At 40.1% G+C, this 16,537-nt stretch overlaps 1 protein-coding gene across 19 annotated transcripts in view; it reads left to right on the top strand.

Annotated features, from left to right (window-relative positions):
* Window positions 1-14,053, top strand: part of TNRC6B (trinucleotide repeat containing adaptor 6B) — a 130,209-nt gene extending 116,156 nt beyond the window's left edge. For all 19 annotated transcript variants that reach the window (XM_051784201.1, XM_051784183.1, XM_051784190.1 and 16 more), the window contains 6 exons: window positions 4,342-4,488; window positions 4,733-4,828; window positions 7,426-7,650; window positions 8,131-8,201; window positions 10,022-10,161; window positions 10,667-14,053. In XM_051784201.1, coding sequence (XP_051640161.1) covers window positions 4,342-4,488; window positions 4,733-4,828; window positions 7,426-7,650; window positions 8,131-8,201; window positions 10,022-10,161; window positions 10,667-11,057 — 1,070 coding nt within the window. In that variant the 3' untranslated portion in view covers window positions 11,058-14,053. The remainder of the gene's footprint in view (window positions 1-4,341; window positions 4,489-4,732; window positions 4,829-7,425; window positions 7,651-8,130; window positions 8,202-10,021; window positions 10,162-10,666) is intronic.
* Window positions 14,054-16,537: the final 2,484 nt, after the last annotated feature.

Genomic DNA, 16,537 nt, shown 5'->3' with positions numbered 1-16,537 from the left:
GTGTGGTGTTAGGCTGACATGGGATGCAAAAATTCTGATAGATAGCATGGAATCAGAAAGCAAAAGAGGTGAAAGTGAAGTTTTTTTGGTGATGGTGGGAACAGGATTTTCTTGAACTTTTGTATTTTATGTAGCGTGAACTTTTTTTCTGGCAACTGTTTACAAATATGGTCCATTGTGGACTGCCAGGTCTCTTTTGCCAGAATTACTGGTACGATACGTATATGGGGTGTGTGTGTCACACTATGGCAGTTGACCTTAGCTCATGGGTTGCATAAAGGGTAGAAGAACACTGTAATGCTCAGCAGTCCTGTGGATTGGATAGAAGTTTTTTGCTTTTGGGATCGCAGGCTGTATCACACTTTTTAAGTTTTCTAGTTTCAGTGGCAGAATTTTATGTTTCTGTTAGAAAACACAAGTATCTAGGAAAAAATACACATGAATTTGAATACGCACATAATTTTCTATATAACACATTCATTTAAACAGAGTCGTGTCCTGGAAGTTGCACAGATTAGTCACTGGTGCTGTTCAGCAAATAGTGGATGCTTTGAGTTTTCTCTTGTCTGGAAGACACATTTCAGGAAAGCGTTACTAACTGCAGACCCTCTGCTGTGTGTCCCCTCAAGCACAAAAAAGCAAAAGTTCAGGTACATCTCTTGAATAAACCAGTAGCACAGACCTTGCACCAGGAAGCCTAGGAATCTGTATGACAGATACACTGTAGGAAACCTAGAAAAAGCAGTTAAAGCGTTTTATATGGGAACCCCTCGTTTTCTTACTGGAATTAGACACTTTTCTGAGGAGCTGAGTTAGAGAATTAGTTGTCTCAAAAACATCTGCACACCCACAAATTTTCATACTGTTCACTGCCTTCTGTACAGGTGTATTTGTGTTACATTTCTGTCAGTATGGATATTAAATACTGAGCTTCTTGAGCTGGAGTTACTGTTTATAATGCCAGGAACTCCCAAAATTTAATCTTTTACAAGACCTGTCTCATAGACTCATTGCTGAATTTGTTTCTTTAGTCACCATTCCCCTGTGTAATAATGAGAAACACAGTACTGCTTGGAATGTTACAGGACATGTGAGGATCACCTCTGCCATGTTTCCAAGCTTTAACAAGATTCTTGGTACCAGAAGGCTGTTAACAGAAGTTAACAGAAGCTGGATAGCTACTCTTTGCTCCTCGTTGATATATCATAGAGCTTCTTTAGTGACACCTGTAGTCCCACTGTCAGCGATAGTAACATTTTTTGTTGCTGACTGCCTCATGACTGTGAGAGGATAAGTGAAGTTCACAAATCCTGAACATAAACTTTCACTGAGATCATCAGCATAGTCCCTAATTTCTTGTGCAAATGAGTAGCCCAAGACTATGATTGCAGGTTTCACGTAACAGATCCTGGGTTTTGGCATGTAGCATTTATGCAATTATTCCTGTATTGCCATCCCACTCTTAGGAGGTCAATAGACTGGGACAAGTTACTGTTCCAGAACTATCAGCCAGTTGAACTGTCTCATAGTCAGTCTGCCTTATGGACTTCCTTGACCAGGAAAACTTAGCTGACATCATGATCTACCTTATCAACACCCTTGATGAAGAATGAAGACCTAAAATGACTTTACACTCTAGGTTCTTCTTCTTGACAAGCTTGTAGATGAGGCCCACTGTCAGTTCCTGGCATGGAGATAGAATTTTTCCTCCAGCGTTGGAAAATAAGTTGTTAACAAAAATGAGTTTACAAGAGAAAACCTCTTGAAATAGGTGCATTTTTCCTTTGAATGAATACGGTGGTAACTCAGCTTTCACCCTGACAACACCTTTCGCGTTTTCCTCCTAAATGCCATCTGCTGCAGAAATTCTGCCGTTCAAGAAAGCAGTATTGTTCAGCACAAAGATAAATGAAGTGGTGCCCAATCAAACTGATATCACAGCTGGAGGTGAGAGCAAGTTTTGCTGCATTGGTGAGAACTATGTCTTTTGGTTATGTCACACAGACTTGCATACCTAGGTAATACTAGACTCTAACTTCCCCATTCAAGATCAGTTCAGTCATATACTCCAGGCAAACTGGCCTGGATGTGTCTGACATGGTTCTCACAATAGTCTTATGTTTGAAGTTTCTGAGAGGACCTTTCAAATATCAGTGGAGAAATGCATTTCGTATTTTCTTTACTGTCTGGAAATAAAATAGCATGTCTGTAGACAGAGTTGGTGAATGTGCATGAGAATAACTATCAGCTCTAAAGGATAGTCTGGAAATTTGTCAATATGCTGAAGTTCAAGGAAAACTCTTCTCCAGACCAGGATTATTTTGATGAGTGAATGTGTTCATAAGCAATAATATGCCTGATCACTGGAGCCTTGTTTGTATATTTATTAACCTTTTGATTAGAGTTTACCGTGCACTTAATTTTCGGTCTCACCAATTCCCAGAAATCTTTACAAATACAAGATTTGGACTTCTTTTTTTTTTTTTTTCTTTTTTAAGCAAGTTCTGATTTCGAGGTCCTAACCTGTGTTCGTGGATTCTTTGTCACAGAACAGAGGAGATGTTTTGACTAGACTCAAGAGCTGCATTGCTTCTTCCTTAAGCATACAGTGGTCCTGTTTGTCAGAGGATTGCAGTATTTTGACAGTAGCTGAGCAGATTCCTTCCTTGATGCAGTGCTGATTGCTCATAGTGTTAGAAGCGTTGATACCTGGTCCTCCTGGATTATTTTGTTAAATTACTAAAGATTGGGAGATGTAATTGATGTTTACAAAATCATGAAGTCAGTGAACAGGATAAATGCAGAATTGTAATTCTGTGAATCCTGTGATCCTAGGACCATGGTAAATGTTGGACTTAGGAGGATATAAATTTTAAATAGGTGAGAGATTTTTTTTTTCCATCAGGAGTGGTGAACTTCTGGATTGTATTGCTTTTAGAGCTTCTTGAGACTGTACTAGCCTGAAACAGTGATTGGATAAAATGATGGAAAAACATTTGGTAGTTCTGCCATCCTAGATAGGAGGACTGTGGATGCTGGGAGAGTGTGAGGGCAGTAGTCTACAGATAGTGGCCAGGTTTGTGTTCTGTCCCTAAATGGTATCTCTCCTACTGCTGTTAGCAAAATACTGGACTAGATGGACCACAGTTCTGACCCAGGAGGGCATTTCTTATGTCTTTGAGATTCTCCTGCCAGTGCATTATCACAGTCTAATACTGCCCTTACTGTCAGTTGTTTGAATCCATAGTATCACATTTTCTTCTGTGTTTGTCTGTGAAAGTCAGTCTTGACTATACTTTTTCATTAAAAAGGTGACTGAAATAAACCCTTCCATGCCAGATAATTCCTACTTGGTTTCATTCTAGACAGCACATCCTGGATCCCACTTTTAATAATGTTTTTTTTAATTACACTCAAGTAAACTATCATTAATTATTTCAGAACTTCAGGTTGGGAATAAAGGTGCCATTCTGTATCCTGGGCTTGTATCTGCAGGGGATGAATCTGCCACCTTGGCACTCTTCTCATGCTTACCCAAATTGTCACATAGTATATGAAGCTTCTTTACTTATTTTTGTGTTTGGCAGTTTTACTTTCTTATCACTGCTTCCAAAGTTGGCCACAGCTTTTTATTCACTGAAGGAACCAGATTACTGATCTTTCTTACAGTAACTGGAGTCTTTGTATGTCCATATTTGATATAATTCGTCCTCTTGTCTTAAAATTCTGGCATGCCTGGAGCTATAGTTGAAACTAAAGCATGATAAGTATATCCTATCTCACTGTGAAGCATGAAGAATGTCGAATGAGTATTTTTACATTGCTTTTACCACAAGGCTTCTCACCTTAGCATTACCTCAGTGTTGATAGGTAATGTATAAAGTGTGTGTGTACCTACAGTGAGAAGTGTCAAATGTGTTTACAAACTCTTAAGGTAGGTAGCCTTTCCTCGGGGAAGGGTTCTGCACACACACGAAGTATGTGTGCAGAATCTAATCTTATAATATATAATCTGATCTTATATATCTTATATATGATGTATTAAAACTTTTGAAACCTCATCTGAAAGTAGTAAAGCAGTAGTAGTTGAAGGGATACTGGATACATTTGAGCCATTTTTTTATGTGTAGTGTAGACTTATTCAGACACTAGAGCTTTAGTGCTGGGGGAAGAAATGTGAAATAGATTATAATTCAAAAAAGTGGAAAAAGTAGTCTTTTTTTTTTCCTGAGGAACAGAATAGAAGACAACTATTTACCCTCCTAAAATACCTTCAAAAGTTACTTCTAGTAAAGGACATTTCCCTGATTGCATCTAATTCCTTTTTCCCTCCTGTCCCAGAGTTCCAACCGGGAGTGCCATGGAAAGGTATACAAAACATTGACCCTGAATCTGACCCCTATGTGACCCCTGGAAGTGTGCTGGGGGGGACAGCCACATCTCCCATTGTAGATACTGACCACCAACTTCTGCGGGACAACACCACAGGTAAAACAGTGAACTTAGTGTGTGATTATCTGAGTCACTGTGATACTCGAGATGATTCTGATGTTCTGGTTGTGACAGCGAATCGTTTGTTGCATTTGACTAGGAAGGAAGCTGTGTGCCTTTGCGCCATCGCTGTGTGTCGTGTGGAAGCTTGGCATTGGTATTGTCGTGGCTCTCTTGAGGTTTAGTGGCATTACCAGAATATCCTTGAAATCGGACAACTCTCTCCTTTTCTCTTTGATAGGGTCTAATTCTTCCCTCAACACCTCGCTGCCTTCACCTGGTGCCTGGCCCTACAGTGCCTCTGACAATTCCTTCACCAACGTTCATAGCACTTCAGGTATGTGGTTTCCAGAACTTACGCAAAGCATTTTCCGCTTATTCATTCATTGTTGTTCCACTTGGAATATTTAGTCCATCAGGCCTAACAGTGATTTGGGAAGACAGACACCAAAACTCCAAACATATCCCCCTTCTTCCCCTAGCTTTATATGCTGAGCATGACTCCATGTGGTATGGAATATCCCTTTGGACACCTAGGGTCAGCTGTCCCAGCTGTGTACCCTCCCAGCTTCTTGCGCACCCCCATCCTTCTTGCTGCTAGGGGTAATGTGAGAAACAGAAAAGACCTTGATGCTGTGTGAGCACTGCTCAGCAGTAACTAAACCGTCTGTATTATCAACACTGTTTCCAGCACAAATCCAAAACACAGCCCCATATGAGGTAATGTAAAGAAAATTGACTCTACCCCAGCCAAAGTCAACACATTATGCAAGTTAAAAAATAAGGTAACAGTAAGCAGCAGATGCAAAAAGAAAAAAAAAACAGCATGTGTACAATCTGTTGACATGTTAAAGAGTTGCAGGGCTGTCATAATTTTTAAAAGACACTTTCTCCTGTATGTATGAGTAAAAGTGAGTAATTTTCTTTGTTTTAACTTTAGAACATGGGAGTACTGTGAAGGGAACATTTTTACCTTACCTTTTATGACACTCATCATTCCCTGAAACCTGGAGAGTGAGGACTTTCAGTCCTCTGGCATTTAATGGTTGACCTGTAAATAGTAACTTAAATATCTGTCTTAGATTGTTGGGAACGTCTCCAAATCTTTCTTGTGAAAAATGGTTTCTTCAGGCACTTCAGAGTAAAATGCTCCATGCAAACCATTTGGATTTTGAACTTTTTGCAAATATCAGTTTTCTCCTGAAGATGACATTGTCTTGACAACTACTTAAAAATGAAGAATTGGGTGTAAATAGCAGAGGTTACAAGCAGAACTGAGCACTACATCTGGCCCAGACTTTGTTTTTTTCGTCTTACCGAATAAAAGCTGCATTCAGATGTTACCTCAGCATCTTCACAAAATGTGTTAAAAATACTCTTTAGTCCTCAAGAAAAACTGTGCTCCTGCTGCTGGTTTGTGTGCTGACTTTGGTATGAAGCAGTGTTTGTGTATGCAGCATTCCAGTGGCATAAAAGATTTCTTTTTCACAGCCTGGGCAAAGGAGTGGCATGCGTGAGCTTCTTGCCTTTGCTTAAATTTTGTCTAGCAAGTAAGAAAGACCCAAGAGATAAAAAAATTACTGAAGAGAAAATTGAATTGAGAAAACTAGACCACTACCACATAACATCTTCTGTTCATCCTGTTAAACTATGCACAGTCAGAAAGCAGGTCGTCTGAACTGAGGGTTTAGAATTCACCTGTCTCTAAGACAAAGTCTAGTGAAAGCAGGTTTTTAAGTACTTCCATATACTTTCATGGGTTAGTGCTTGAAACCTGCGTGCTACTGACTGTTACTGTGTCATGGAAATATAGCTGTAAATTGAAACACATTTCTATTTCTGAAAGCTTTATGGTCTTGATTTCCAAATGTGTTATTTTGTGATGCTCTAGCACATTGTAAATCTGAATTTTTATACTTTGTTTCAAATAAGTAATTTACCATCTTTTGTTAGTGAATAAAGTTAAATGCATATGTTCACACACACACACACAAGAGTTATGATTAAGATAATTCATGATCAAGATCATTCCTGGCACAACTTTTTCCCCCAGATCGCTGTGCTTGTGTTCATTGGTGTTCACTGCAGAACAAGTTAAAAAAAAAAAGTTACTCAAGGAATTTTGACTTTTGAAATGCCGCTTGGTGTCAGAAGGTATGGGAGAATTTGCAGTCTGCCTTCTTAAGGAAAACTGGTTTAGGAAGAGCTCCCAAATATTCATGGCAAATAGTGACATTTTGGAGAGTCTTAACTTTTCTCTTTTATTGAACTTCTGCATGAAGTGTTCTTGAAATCTGTTAGGGATATCCACTATTGGTCTTCTAACAGTCATCTGGTAATGTTTCTAGTAAAAGAATGGGCTATCAAGATTGTTTAAGTCCAGCTGTAACACAGCTAAATGGCCACCTTTATGTGTTACTGTTGTAACAGTACTGTCAACATTGTGTGAGATCTGTGATTCGTGAGAAAGCTTTGATCTTTAGGACCAAATGGTACCTCCAAATGGCACCTCCACGTTACCTTAGTAGGCCAAGAATGGTAAATATTCATTTCAGTTCTCTGCAGGATTTGTACCTAAAGAGGATTCAGTTTCATTAAAGGTCAGTAGTGCCCAAACTTGTAACGAGTTCTCAGGTGAAATGTAGTGCGGATATGAAAGTTGCTATTCATCTTATTAATGATGGAACATACTGCAGTGTTCTACATTATCATATATATCTAGGTGTATTAATTTGTTTTTGTCAGGTTATATAAAATAATCAAAGATTGACTTACTTGTAGCATCTGGTTTTCCAGTATGGCAAATTAACTACTGTATGGTTCTGTGCTTCATGCTTGTCTCCGATACAAACGTGGTCAAAAGGTTTACTGTGATAGGACAGTTATTTAATCTCAGCAGTTTCTCTAACACATACAATTTCTTTAATCTTCTAGCAAAATTCAGTGATTACAAATCAACGTGGTCCCCAGATCCCATAGGACACAATCCCACTCATCTCTCCAACAAGATGTGGAAAAACCATATTTCCTCAAGGAACACTACAGGGCTGCCCCGCCCACCTCCTGGCCTGACCAACCCTAAACCATCATCTCCATGGAACAGCACAGCACCCCGATCGGTCAGGGGCTGGGGGGCACAGGACTCAAGGCTTGGCTCTGGTGAGAAGAACCAACTGATAGCACTGTTAATCAGACCTGAGGAGTGTATGTTTCACAGCACTAATGATTTGGAGGAAAGAAAGTTGTAGTTGTCTGGTAAAAGGAAAAAAGTTCCTTTTTAAAATGGAAATTTGCTCTCAGTAACTGGGGCGGGTGGGGGATAGAATCTCAGGTCCTGCTGCAGGGAATGAGTGAAGAGGGCTGAGAGCTGCTAGGAGAGAATACCTACTACATGGGGTCTTTCAAGACTAGATGCTTGCTGTGGGTGGGAAACTCCTCCAAGTAACTCTAGTAAAATGAATCTTGATGTCAAATGTGAGGAACGGTGTAGTTTTGTTTTCAGGACTGAATATTAGGCTTTCGTGTGTTAACAGGACTGATAACACTGAATTTTTCTGAGACTGAAAGACCTAACTGTAAAGAAAGATGGTTTTTCTTTGTATCAAATCTGTCTTCATTGCTCTGTCTTATAATTTGCAGCATCTACTTGGAGTGATGGTGGCTCAGTTCGTCCTAGCTACTGGCTGGTTCTTCACAATCTCACTCCACAGGTATTTTCTGTGGTTGTTTCTGGAAACTTGTTTGCTTTACCAAGGATTTGTGAATTCTTCAGTTGTTTCTCTTTGAATAAAATCTGGCAAAATCAGATTTGTCAAGATATGTAACGTGTTTCTATATTGTAATCTCTTCAGCTAACTTTAGGATGTTCAGGTTTTGCTACGTGACTGTTAAAACATTTCTTTACTTAAGAGTTACAAAAAAACTATTGGAACAGAAAGTTTTTTTCTTAGAAGTGAGGGTAAGTTGCGTGACTATAATGTGGAATGGTTTATAGCTGTTCTTTGGGATGTTGTCAGTAAGAAAGTTGGTGTAACTGCCAGTTTTCACTTTAGTGTTTCCATAGTGAAACCACAGAATTTTTCCAACACTCCTGCCAAAACCAGTCTAGTTAGGTTATTTCTGCAAGTATTCTCAGAGCTTGCTTCCATTCAAAATGAGTTCTGTGGAGATCCTGATTTCAGCATTCCCAATTAGTCCTGAATTCAAGGACTGGGAAAAGCCTTCGTGATTATCAGGAGAACCTCAAGGTCTAGACAGAGTCCCCTGTTCAGCAAGGTAATTTATTGTGCTTCTACAGTCTAAGAAAAGATTGATGTGAAAGATAAAACTAAAGTCTCCTTCAGATCACCCAAAATGGTGAACTGTGCTCCTTTCATAGAAAACACTGTTTTCCTTGATGTGAAGGAAACGGAAGACTCAGTTCTAAGTCTGGCTTGTGCAAGAGAGTTTAATACTGCTTTAGGAATTATTTAATGGATGAAGAATATGTTTTGGAGGCGTTTAAGTTAGTAGGAAAGAGACAGAAGCATATTATAATTGTCTCTTTTCATAACAGATTCTCTACTTATTGCAGGTCAATACTCCATAGAGGAGGAAGCGCAAAGGTTAGGGTGGATTCATAGACTTGTGGAATGGCTAGGGTTGGAAGGAACAGTATTGTCATTTCAAGGTTCTCTGTTTTAACTTTGACCATATTTGTACCCACACACAACTTCCTTTTCCCTCATTTGAAGTATTATATAATAGGGAGGAAAGAGAGAAGGAAGAAATTAGGACTTCCTTAAGTATTTGCACATACAGATCCCTTTCCTGTGTGCATATTGCTGTGGCACACCAGGAATGGAATCTGTCTGTACAGAACACCTGGGAGAGCAGGTATTATCGGAGGTAAGTAACAAGTTGTTGCTGCTGCAGAAGGAACGTAGGCAACAACTTCTGTGAAAACATTAGTTCTGGAGGAATGAACATTGGTGGGTTTGGCAGGAATATCACTGTTTCTGTCACTTACTGTTTCTTAACCCATAAAGACAAAGAAGCACTAAAATAAATTTTTAAAACATTAACTGTAGAGATATTTCCAGTTTTTCAAAAACCTTTCGTGTTTATCTAAATTTTGCTGAAATCAGAATGCTGGAGACTGAGGCACTCTGGTTCCTTTGGTAAAATTCTGATGGCTGAAGGTGGTGGTTAAGTACAAGTTGTATATAATTACTGGAAAAATTGTCAACGGAAGGATAGTGACAGTGTAAGAAACTCGGTGAGAGAGGGTAACACTGGACTCAAGCTACAAGTGAATGGGAATAAGTCAGATTATTCCCTAAAGCAAACTCCATCTGATCATGAGAAGTCAAGGCATACCAGTTCCTGTTTGAAAATTAACTTCCGTCACCTTTGCTTACTTCCCACCGCTTTCACCTGTTTTCCTTTCTGAGAGCAGAATATCTTTTAATTACTGGGATGAAGCTAGGACTGAAGTACATTTGGAGAAATAGTTACAAACATCTGTTTTATCTTGGCTATTCTTCCTCAGATTGATGGGTCAACCTTGAGGACGATCTGCATGCAGCATGGCCCACTGCTGACATTCCATCTGAACCTGACCCAGGGCACCGCCCTTATCCGATATAACACCAAACAGGAGGCGGCCAAGGCCCAGACTGCACTGCACATGTAAGTGAGGTTTTGAGACAAAATCTTAGGGGAGGCAGTGTGGGGGGGTATGGTGTAAGCCCCTAAACTCAGTGAAAACTTTTGAACTATACTAATCTCCTGCATTTAAAACCTGTTCTTCTTCCTCTGTTCTGTTTGAAAGGGGGCATATGTGCATTAACCATTTTGCCTACACTTAGGCACTTTTAATGCTCCTGGTGTTCATGTTCAGGACCTTATTTTAAATTTAGAAAGGATTTGTTGCAGGCATAACTGAGTGTTGGGCCAGGGGGTTGGAGTTTTTGTATCAGGGTTTTTTTTTCCCATATAAAATGGGGAGTTCTTGTGTTTAGGGTCAGTTTCACTGTCAAGAGCAGCTGAAGCTTTCCATGTTCATTCAATTATAGCGATGTAACCGATATTTCCTTTGGTTTGGGCACCTAATAGTACTGTTCCTGTGCTTCTGAATCCCTTACCCTTAGCTTCTGACTCTATTTTTTTTACTTGCATGTATCTTGTCTTTTAGGTGTGTGTTGGGAAACACTACCATCCTGGCTGAGTTTGCCACCGATGAAGAGGTTAGTCGCTTTCTGGCACAAGCTCAGCCCCCTACACCTGCAGCAACCCCGAGTGCACCCGCAGCAGGCTGGCAATCCCTGGAGACAGGACAGAACCAGACAGATCCAGTTGGACCTGCTTTGAATCTCTTTGGTGGGTCAACAGGGCTTGGGCAGTGGAGCAGTGGTGGCGGCGGTGGCAGCAGTGGGGGTGATCTCACTGGCGCTTCATTGTGGGGCCCCCCAAACTATTCTTCAAGCTTGTGGGGGGTCCCAAGCGTAGAGGATCCACACAGAATGGGCAGCCCTGCTCCCTTACTACCTGGAGACCTTCTGGGAGGAGGGTCGGATTCAATCTGAACTTAGAACTTTCAACTCTGACCTCGTGACCTTTTTTGGAACAGCAGCAGCACTAACTTGACCTTTTCGTTTTTTTCAACTTGCAATAAATACATTTATAAAAGGAAAAAAGAAAATGGAGAAAGAAAAAAAAGGTGGGTCATTGACAGACTGTCTGAGCACATAGTTGCCTCCCTTATATAACTTCAGTTTTTTCGTTTGGAATATGAATCCAAAAAAGAGAACATATCACTCTTGAAATACTTGAATCGTGAACGCCAACGTAGAAAGACAATGTGAAGCAAGTACACATACCATTTAAATTTAAACAGAAAAAATTAAAAAAATTAGTTTCTAGTTTTTCACTTTTTCATGTTATACGGAAGTTGTTGCTAAGAAACATATATACTGAAAAAATAGCTTTTTAACTTTGTTTGCACTGGGTGTGTTTCCGTCCTTAGGTCTACCATGTTGGGTTGGGGTAGGGGAGGGGTTCAAGAGAGAATTGGGGGGGAGGGGAAGACTTGACGGAGCCTCACTTTAAAAACAAAAAAAAAATAAAAAAAAAACCTAAAAAAAATTAAAAAATTTAAAAACCCACAAAAAAAAACAAAACAGAAAAAAAACAAACAAACAAAACAAAAAACCAACACTTTGTGATTGGCTGGTTCATAAGTACCAGTGTGTTCTGGCACATGTAACTGCCCACGTGTGCTTGTTTCTGTGTGAGTGCGTGTGCACATGTTTGTGTGTGTGCATTTTTTTCTCTCTCTATATATAATCTTGAAACGCTGCATTGCTGATGGTCTACGGGCTGGCTGGCCATCTGCATGTCTTGATTCTGAAAACAAGACAGGCATGGTGGAGTCCCTGTGGCTGAAGCAGAATCCAGTTGGGCTGGATTAAAATTTGTTGGTAGGTTTTTTTAAATTCATTTTAGCAGGGTGCTATCTCAAGTCTGCAGATCATACAGAGTGGATAGTTGCTTCCTAGCCCTTGTTCTAACCCTGTGGTAGAGCAGAACACTGCCATATCCAAAGGATTTGGTGAGAGGGGAGACAATGTTGTCTTTTGAGTAGCAGTGTCTTTATTTATGTCTGCATGTGGGGGTTTTGTACTGAATGAACCCTAGAATGTTTGTTATATAATGCAAGCCATTTATTTCTTCCAACAAGGGGAAAAGAGGAGGAAAGAAGACATTGCCATTTTTTGTGCAGCTAAGACAAATGTTCTTATTCAGTCTCTTGCAGTACCTTTAAAAACACTGAGTGTTTCTCTTTTCTCCCCCAAACCTGAATAAGCACCCATATTCATTTTAGAGGAATCCATCAAATGCTCGAAAGTCCAGCCCAACCAAATTAGCCTTTCGATTGATTTACTGCTTGTATTAAAACTGACAGAAAACTAAATCGTGTCAGCAGACTGCTGGCCGGCCTGCCTCATCTCCTGAAAGCACATGCAGCTGACTCCTTCCTGCGTCCTTCATGGTGAGCGTTACCTGTGCCAGGCCTCGGTGTCATTACAGCGCCAGACCATCACTGACAGAAACGTTTACTTACGAATGTTCTTAAACCAGTGTGTACTTCAAAGGTTTCCTTTTGTTTCTCTGTGTTGTGTTTTTTCCTGTGTATGTGGTTTTGCTTAGGGAGTATATAACTAGCAAAGACTTTTTTTTTAAAAGTATTGCACCTTTTTGTTTTTTTTTTTTTGTTTTTACTTTTTCTGTACTGTTGCTTTTTAATTTCTGTATTTAAGGAAAGGTTTGGGGTTTTTTAGCATCAGTGTAGTAGTACTCTGGGCAGGATAGGGGTGACCTATAATCCACAGTGATAGCCAGTGTGTGCGTGCGTGTGTGCTCTGGGAACAAAACTTTTTAAGACCTGTTGTTGTGAAAAGAGTTGTAGCAGACTTGAAGGCACATCCCTTGACATGAAGCAGAAAGTCTTTTATGGGGGTGGGGCCAGGAGAAGAGGGAAGAGAGATGCCGGTACTTTTTCCATAAGTGCTAGGACTCCATGTGGCATTGTCTGGCCGTTATACTGTCTAACAAAGTGCCGACATTCTGTACCAGCATATACCTGTCCATTCCAGCCCTCAGAGGTAGCAGTGCTTGGGCTTTATTACCTGATGGAGCAGGGAGGATAGGGGAGTCTGTTTCTTAAGCGTTTTCACTGAAGGATATGACCGTGTCTGACTCTACATGTGGGTTTGGTGGGGAGAAGGCAAAGCAGATGCAAGTAATGGAGTGGGGGTGTGCGTGTATGTGTGCCTGTGTGTGTGCCTGTGTGCTGGGGGTGGGAGGGAAGGGCTAGGGAATTACGTGGCTGTTTTAATTCGCCCTTTCTATGTAAACCCAATGTCACAAGGAAGACTGACTGAGGGAAATGCTGCATATACACATGCCTGTAGATTTGTATGCAAAGTGTTACATGGTAAAAAAGTACGAGTAGGTTTGTATTTGTTTAGTAAACTGGAGTGTGCAGCATACTCTGGCCCCTTTGGAATATACTTTCCTATCATGACTCCTCCTTCATCTATCCCACCATGCACAAAGAAATGAAGTGCTCTCTTTCAACTCCTGCTATCTAGCTAGTGGCCCCTGCGTGCAGACATCCATAAAGCTTTGTTTCTAGTCTCTGCTCGAAGACCAGCCACGCTCGGACACACAGAGCAGGTTCTTAAAAGTCCTGTGCCAGCAGTACTTCCTAGTGAAGCACCTTTGGCCTGAGCAAGCCAGTATCTGTTCTGTCACATGATTTTGCTGTACATACTGGTTCATTGCTGTGTTCCACCCTCACTTCTCTCTCCCAACCTGCCCTAAGGTCCCTTTTCCTGCACTTTGGGCTAGTTGAGTTCATTGCGATACTACGGTGAAAGCCGGGTGCTAGAGCCCCTCTTGTTTACAAGACATAATGAGGGATTTGAAATATTTAAAAAGAAAAGCTAAATTGTTCTTCCATTGTAAGCTTAAAGGGAAAAAAATTAAAACGTACAAAAAAAAAAAAAAAGACCAAAAAGTGCATATATATATTTTAGATGAAGACTAACTCTGGGAGCATTTAACAGTGTTTTTGTTTTTATTTTAACATTTTATTTTCCTGCTTTAAATTTGCAAGCATTCTCAGGAATTCTAGGGTAGGAAGCCAGTTTTTTGAAGATGGTTTATTTAACCTTATCCTAGATAGATGGCTGTTTCTTGTTGATAAACTTTTACAAGTTCCTGAATCTTCAAAATGTTTGAAAGTTTTTACTTTAAAAGAAAAATGCTAAAAAAAAAATAAAAAGAAAAAAAAGAAAAAGAAAAAATCTCCAAATGTTACTGTCAAGCGAGGGATCAAGAATTTTAAAGACTTTCTAAATTAAAGTACATTAAGAAAACTTCTCAATATCAGCGACAGGAATTCATTGCAATCTTAAACAAGTTGTGGGAGAAGAAGGGTTATCATTATAGTGCTTTATTACTCATGCAGACATGTGTGCAGTTGCATGGAGAAGCGTGTGAATGGAAATCTACTGTTCCCTCTTGATTGAAACTAAACGAAAATACTCTTTAAGCACCTTTTTTAAAAGCAAAGTGAAACTATAAACCTTATTAAAATGCAGTATAGTTTAACTGAAAGGGTCCTCAGTTAGGAGGACCAGCAGGAAATACATGATGGTGCTTCTTTGAACCACTTCTAAGTAGTGCTAAAGAAAACCAGTGCTGACAGAATACTGAGTAATGAAGTAGGTTTATTATCCTGCCTTTTCCAGTACAGAAAAAAAAATATGAAAAACTCCAGTACAATGTACAATGGAAATCAACTTTGCTGTTTTCAGCTATTTGGTCAGTTTTATTCCACACTTGGAGATCTGCTGCTTGCTTTTCCTCACCCACCCCTCCTCCCAGTCTTTGTTTTATTTCATATGAGGGAAATACCTGTTAAACTCCTCTGTTCACCCTGTTGCTGCTGGCTGTCAGGGCTTACAGTCTTGAACTTCAGAGTTCAGCGTTGGGATGGCCAACTTCTGTCTCCCAGCTCTAAGGGTCAGGGGCTTACTGCGCCTGAAACGGCCAGGCTCAAACCACAAAAACCGCGCTAGTGCCTTTTTACATGCACCCACATGCCCTACAGTAGGGGAAGGGAGGGAAGATGAGGCAAAGTGAGGCAGTATAGCCACTTCATGGAAATAGATGTACCCCTTCTTAAGGAAAAAGAGCATGCTGCATAAGCATGTTGTGCAATGAGTTACTTAGTAGTAATTGAGATTTTATTATTAAAGAAATCAGATGCCAAATTCTTTTTCATAGCAGTTGCCCAGTGTTTTCATGTTGTGCTGCGTGTGCATGTGAGTCTATTGAAAATAATGCATCAGTAGTAATAATAATGTGCTTTAAAATCCTGTCATGGGCCAGTAGAAGGCGGGTTTACTTAGGAACTTTGGGATTTTATTTTTTTGTTTGTTTTACGGAGAGAATTTGAGTGCTTTGCCAGAGCTGTGTTTTATCAAATCAGCAGTGTCCTAAAACAAAAGAAACCATAGAATTTAATCAAAAAAAAAAAAAAGCCAACAGACTTGACATTCACTTGGAAGTGGGTTGTGACTGAGTGCTGAAGGGTTGACAGTCTGGAGTTTCAGCAGTCTGCTGGGTCCAAACCTATTGTAGTACAACAGTCTGCTCCTCCTTTCCTACATGTGCAGTCCTGTAAGCCTTAGTGACTGTCTCCTCAGTGACAGTTTCCCTAAATTGTTAAAGTAACATTAATCTTGCTGTTTTTCAACTACAGTTGACAGATTTGTATGGCTTAGTCATGGCACTCCTAACCATGCTATTACAAGTGCTGTCTGAGCATTCTGCTAACCAAACTTGTCTGCTGGGGACAACCATTGCTTAATGTTGTAAAAATTCTGCTACCATTTGAGCTCATAACAGCAAAAAGTCAGCAGGAATTGATGGTAGGGTACTTTGGGGCTTTTACAAAACTGTTCCAGGGAGGGAATCAGTGGCAGTGTCTTGTTTAAACGTATTGGGAAGGTAGGGAAAAGAGGCTGGGGAAAGCACAGCTTGGAATAGACTATGGGCATCTCCTTCCAGATAAAAATCCAGCCACTTTGCTTACCCTACCCTTCAGTGTCTATCAAGCTGAGAGTTTTTTAATGTTTGATAATTTTTTGCTTCATTTGAGGATTTCATTTTAGCAGTGACAACTTAAGTCTAGCGAGGGGGAGGACAAAAAAAAGGGGGGGTACAGCTCAGAAACCTGTGTTGAGACCTCTGACATTTACTTTACAAGAATTGCCATCTTTTCCCAGTGTTTTTATGTTTCTACCTGGACACGTGCCCAGCAGTCGTGAGAGTGGGTTTTTTGTTGGTTTGAGGTTTTTTTACAATCACAGGGTGTCAGGTTTTTCTTACAAGTTTTTTTATTGTGCTTCACATTAAGTGGCTTGTGTAATGAACAAGAATGTTAAGCCAAGTATGTTTTTACCTCTGCAATATAAACAGGATATTTTCAACA

The sequence above is a fragment of the Manacus candei genome, unplaced genomic scaffold (assembly GCF_025592945.1).
Source record: "Manacus candei isolate 608988 ecotype Guabito, Panama unplaced genomic scaffold, ASM2559294v1 h1tg000018l, whole genome shotgun sequence".
NCBI lineage: Eukaryota > Metazoa > Chordata > Aves > Passeriformes > Pipridae > Manacus > Manacus candei.
The sequence above is the reverse complement of the archived record's forward strand: the minus strand, read 5'-3'. Positions and strand labels throughout refer to the sequence as shown.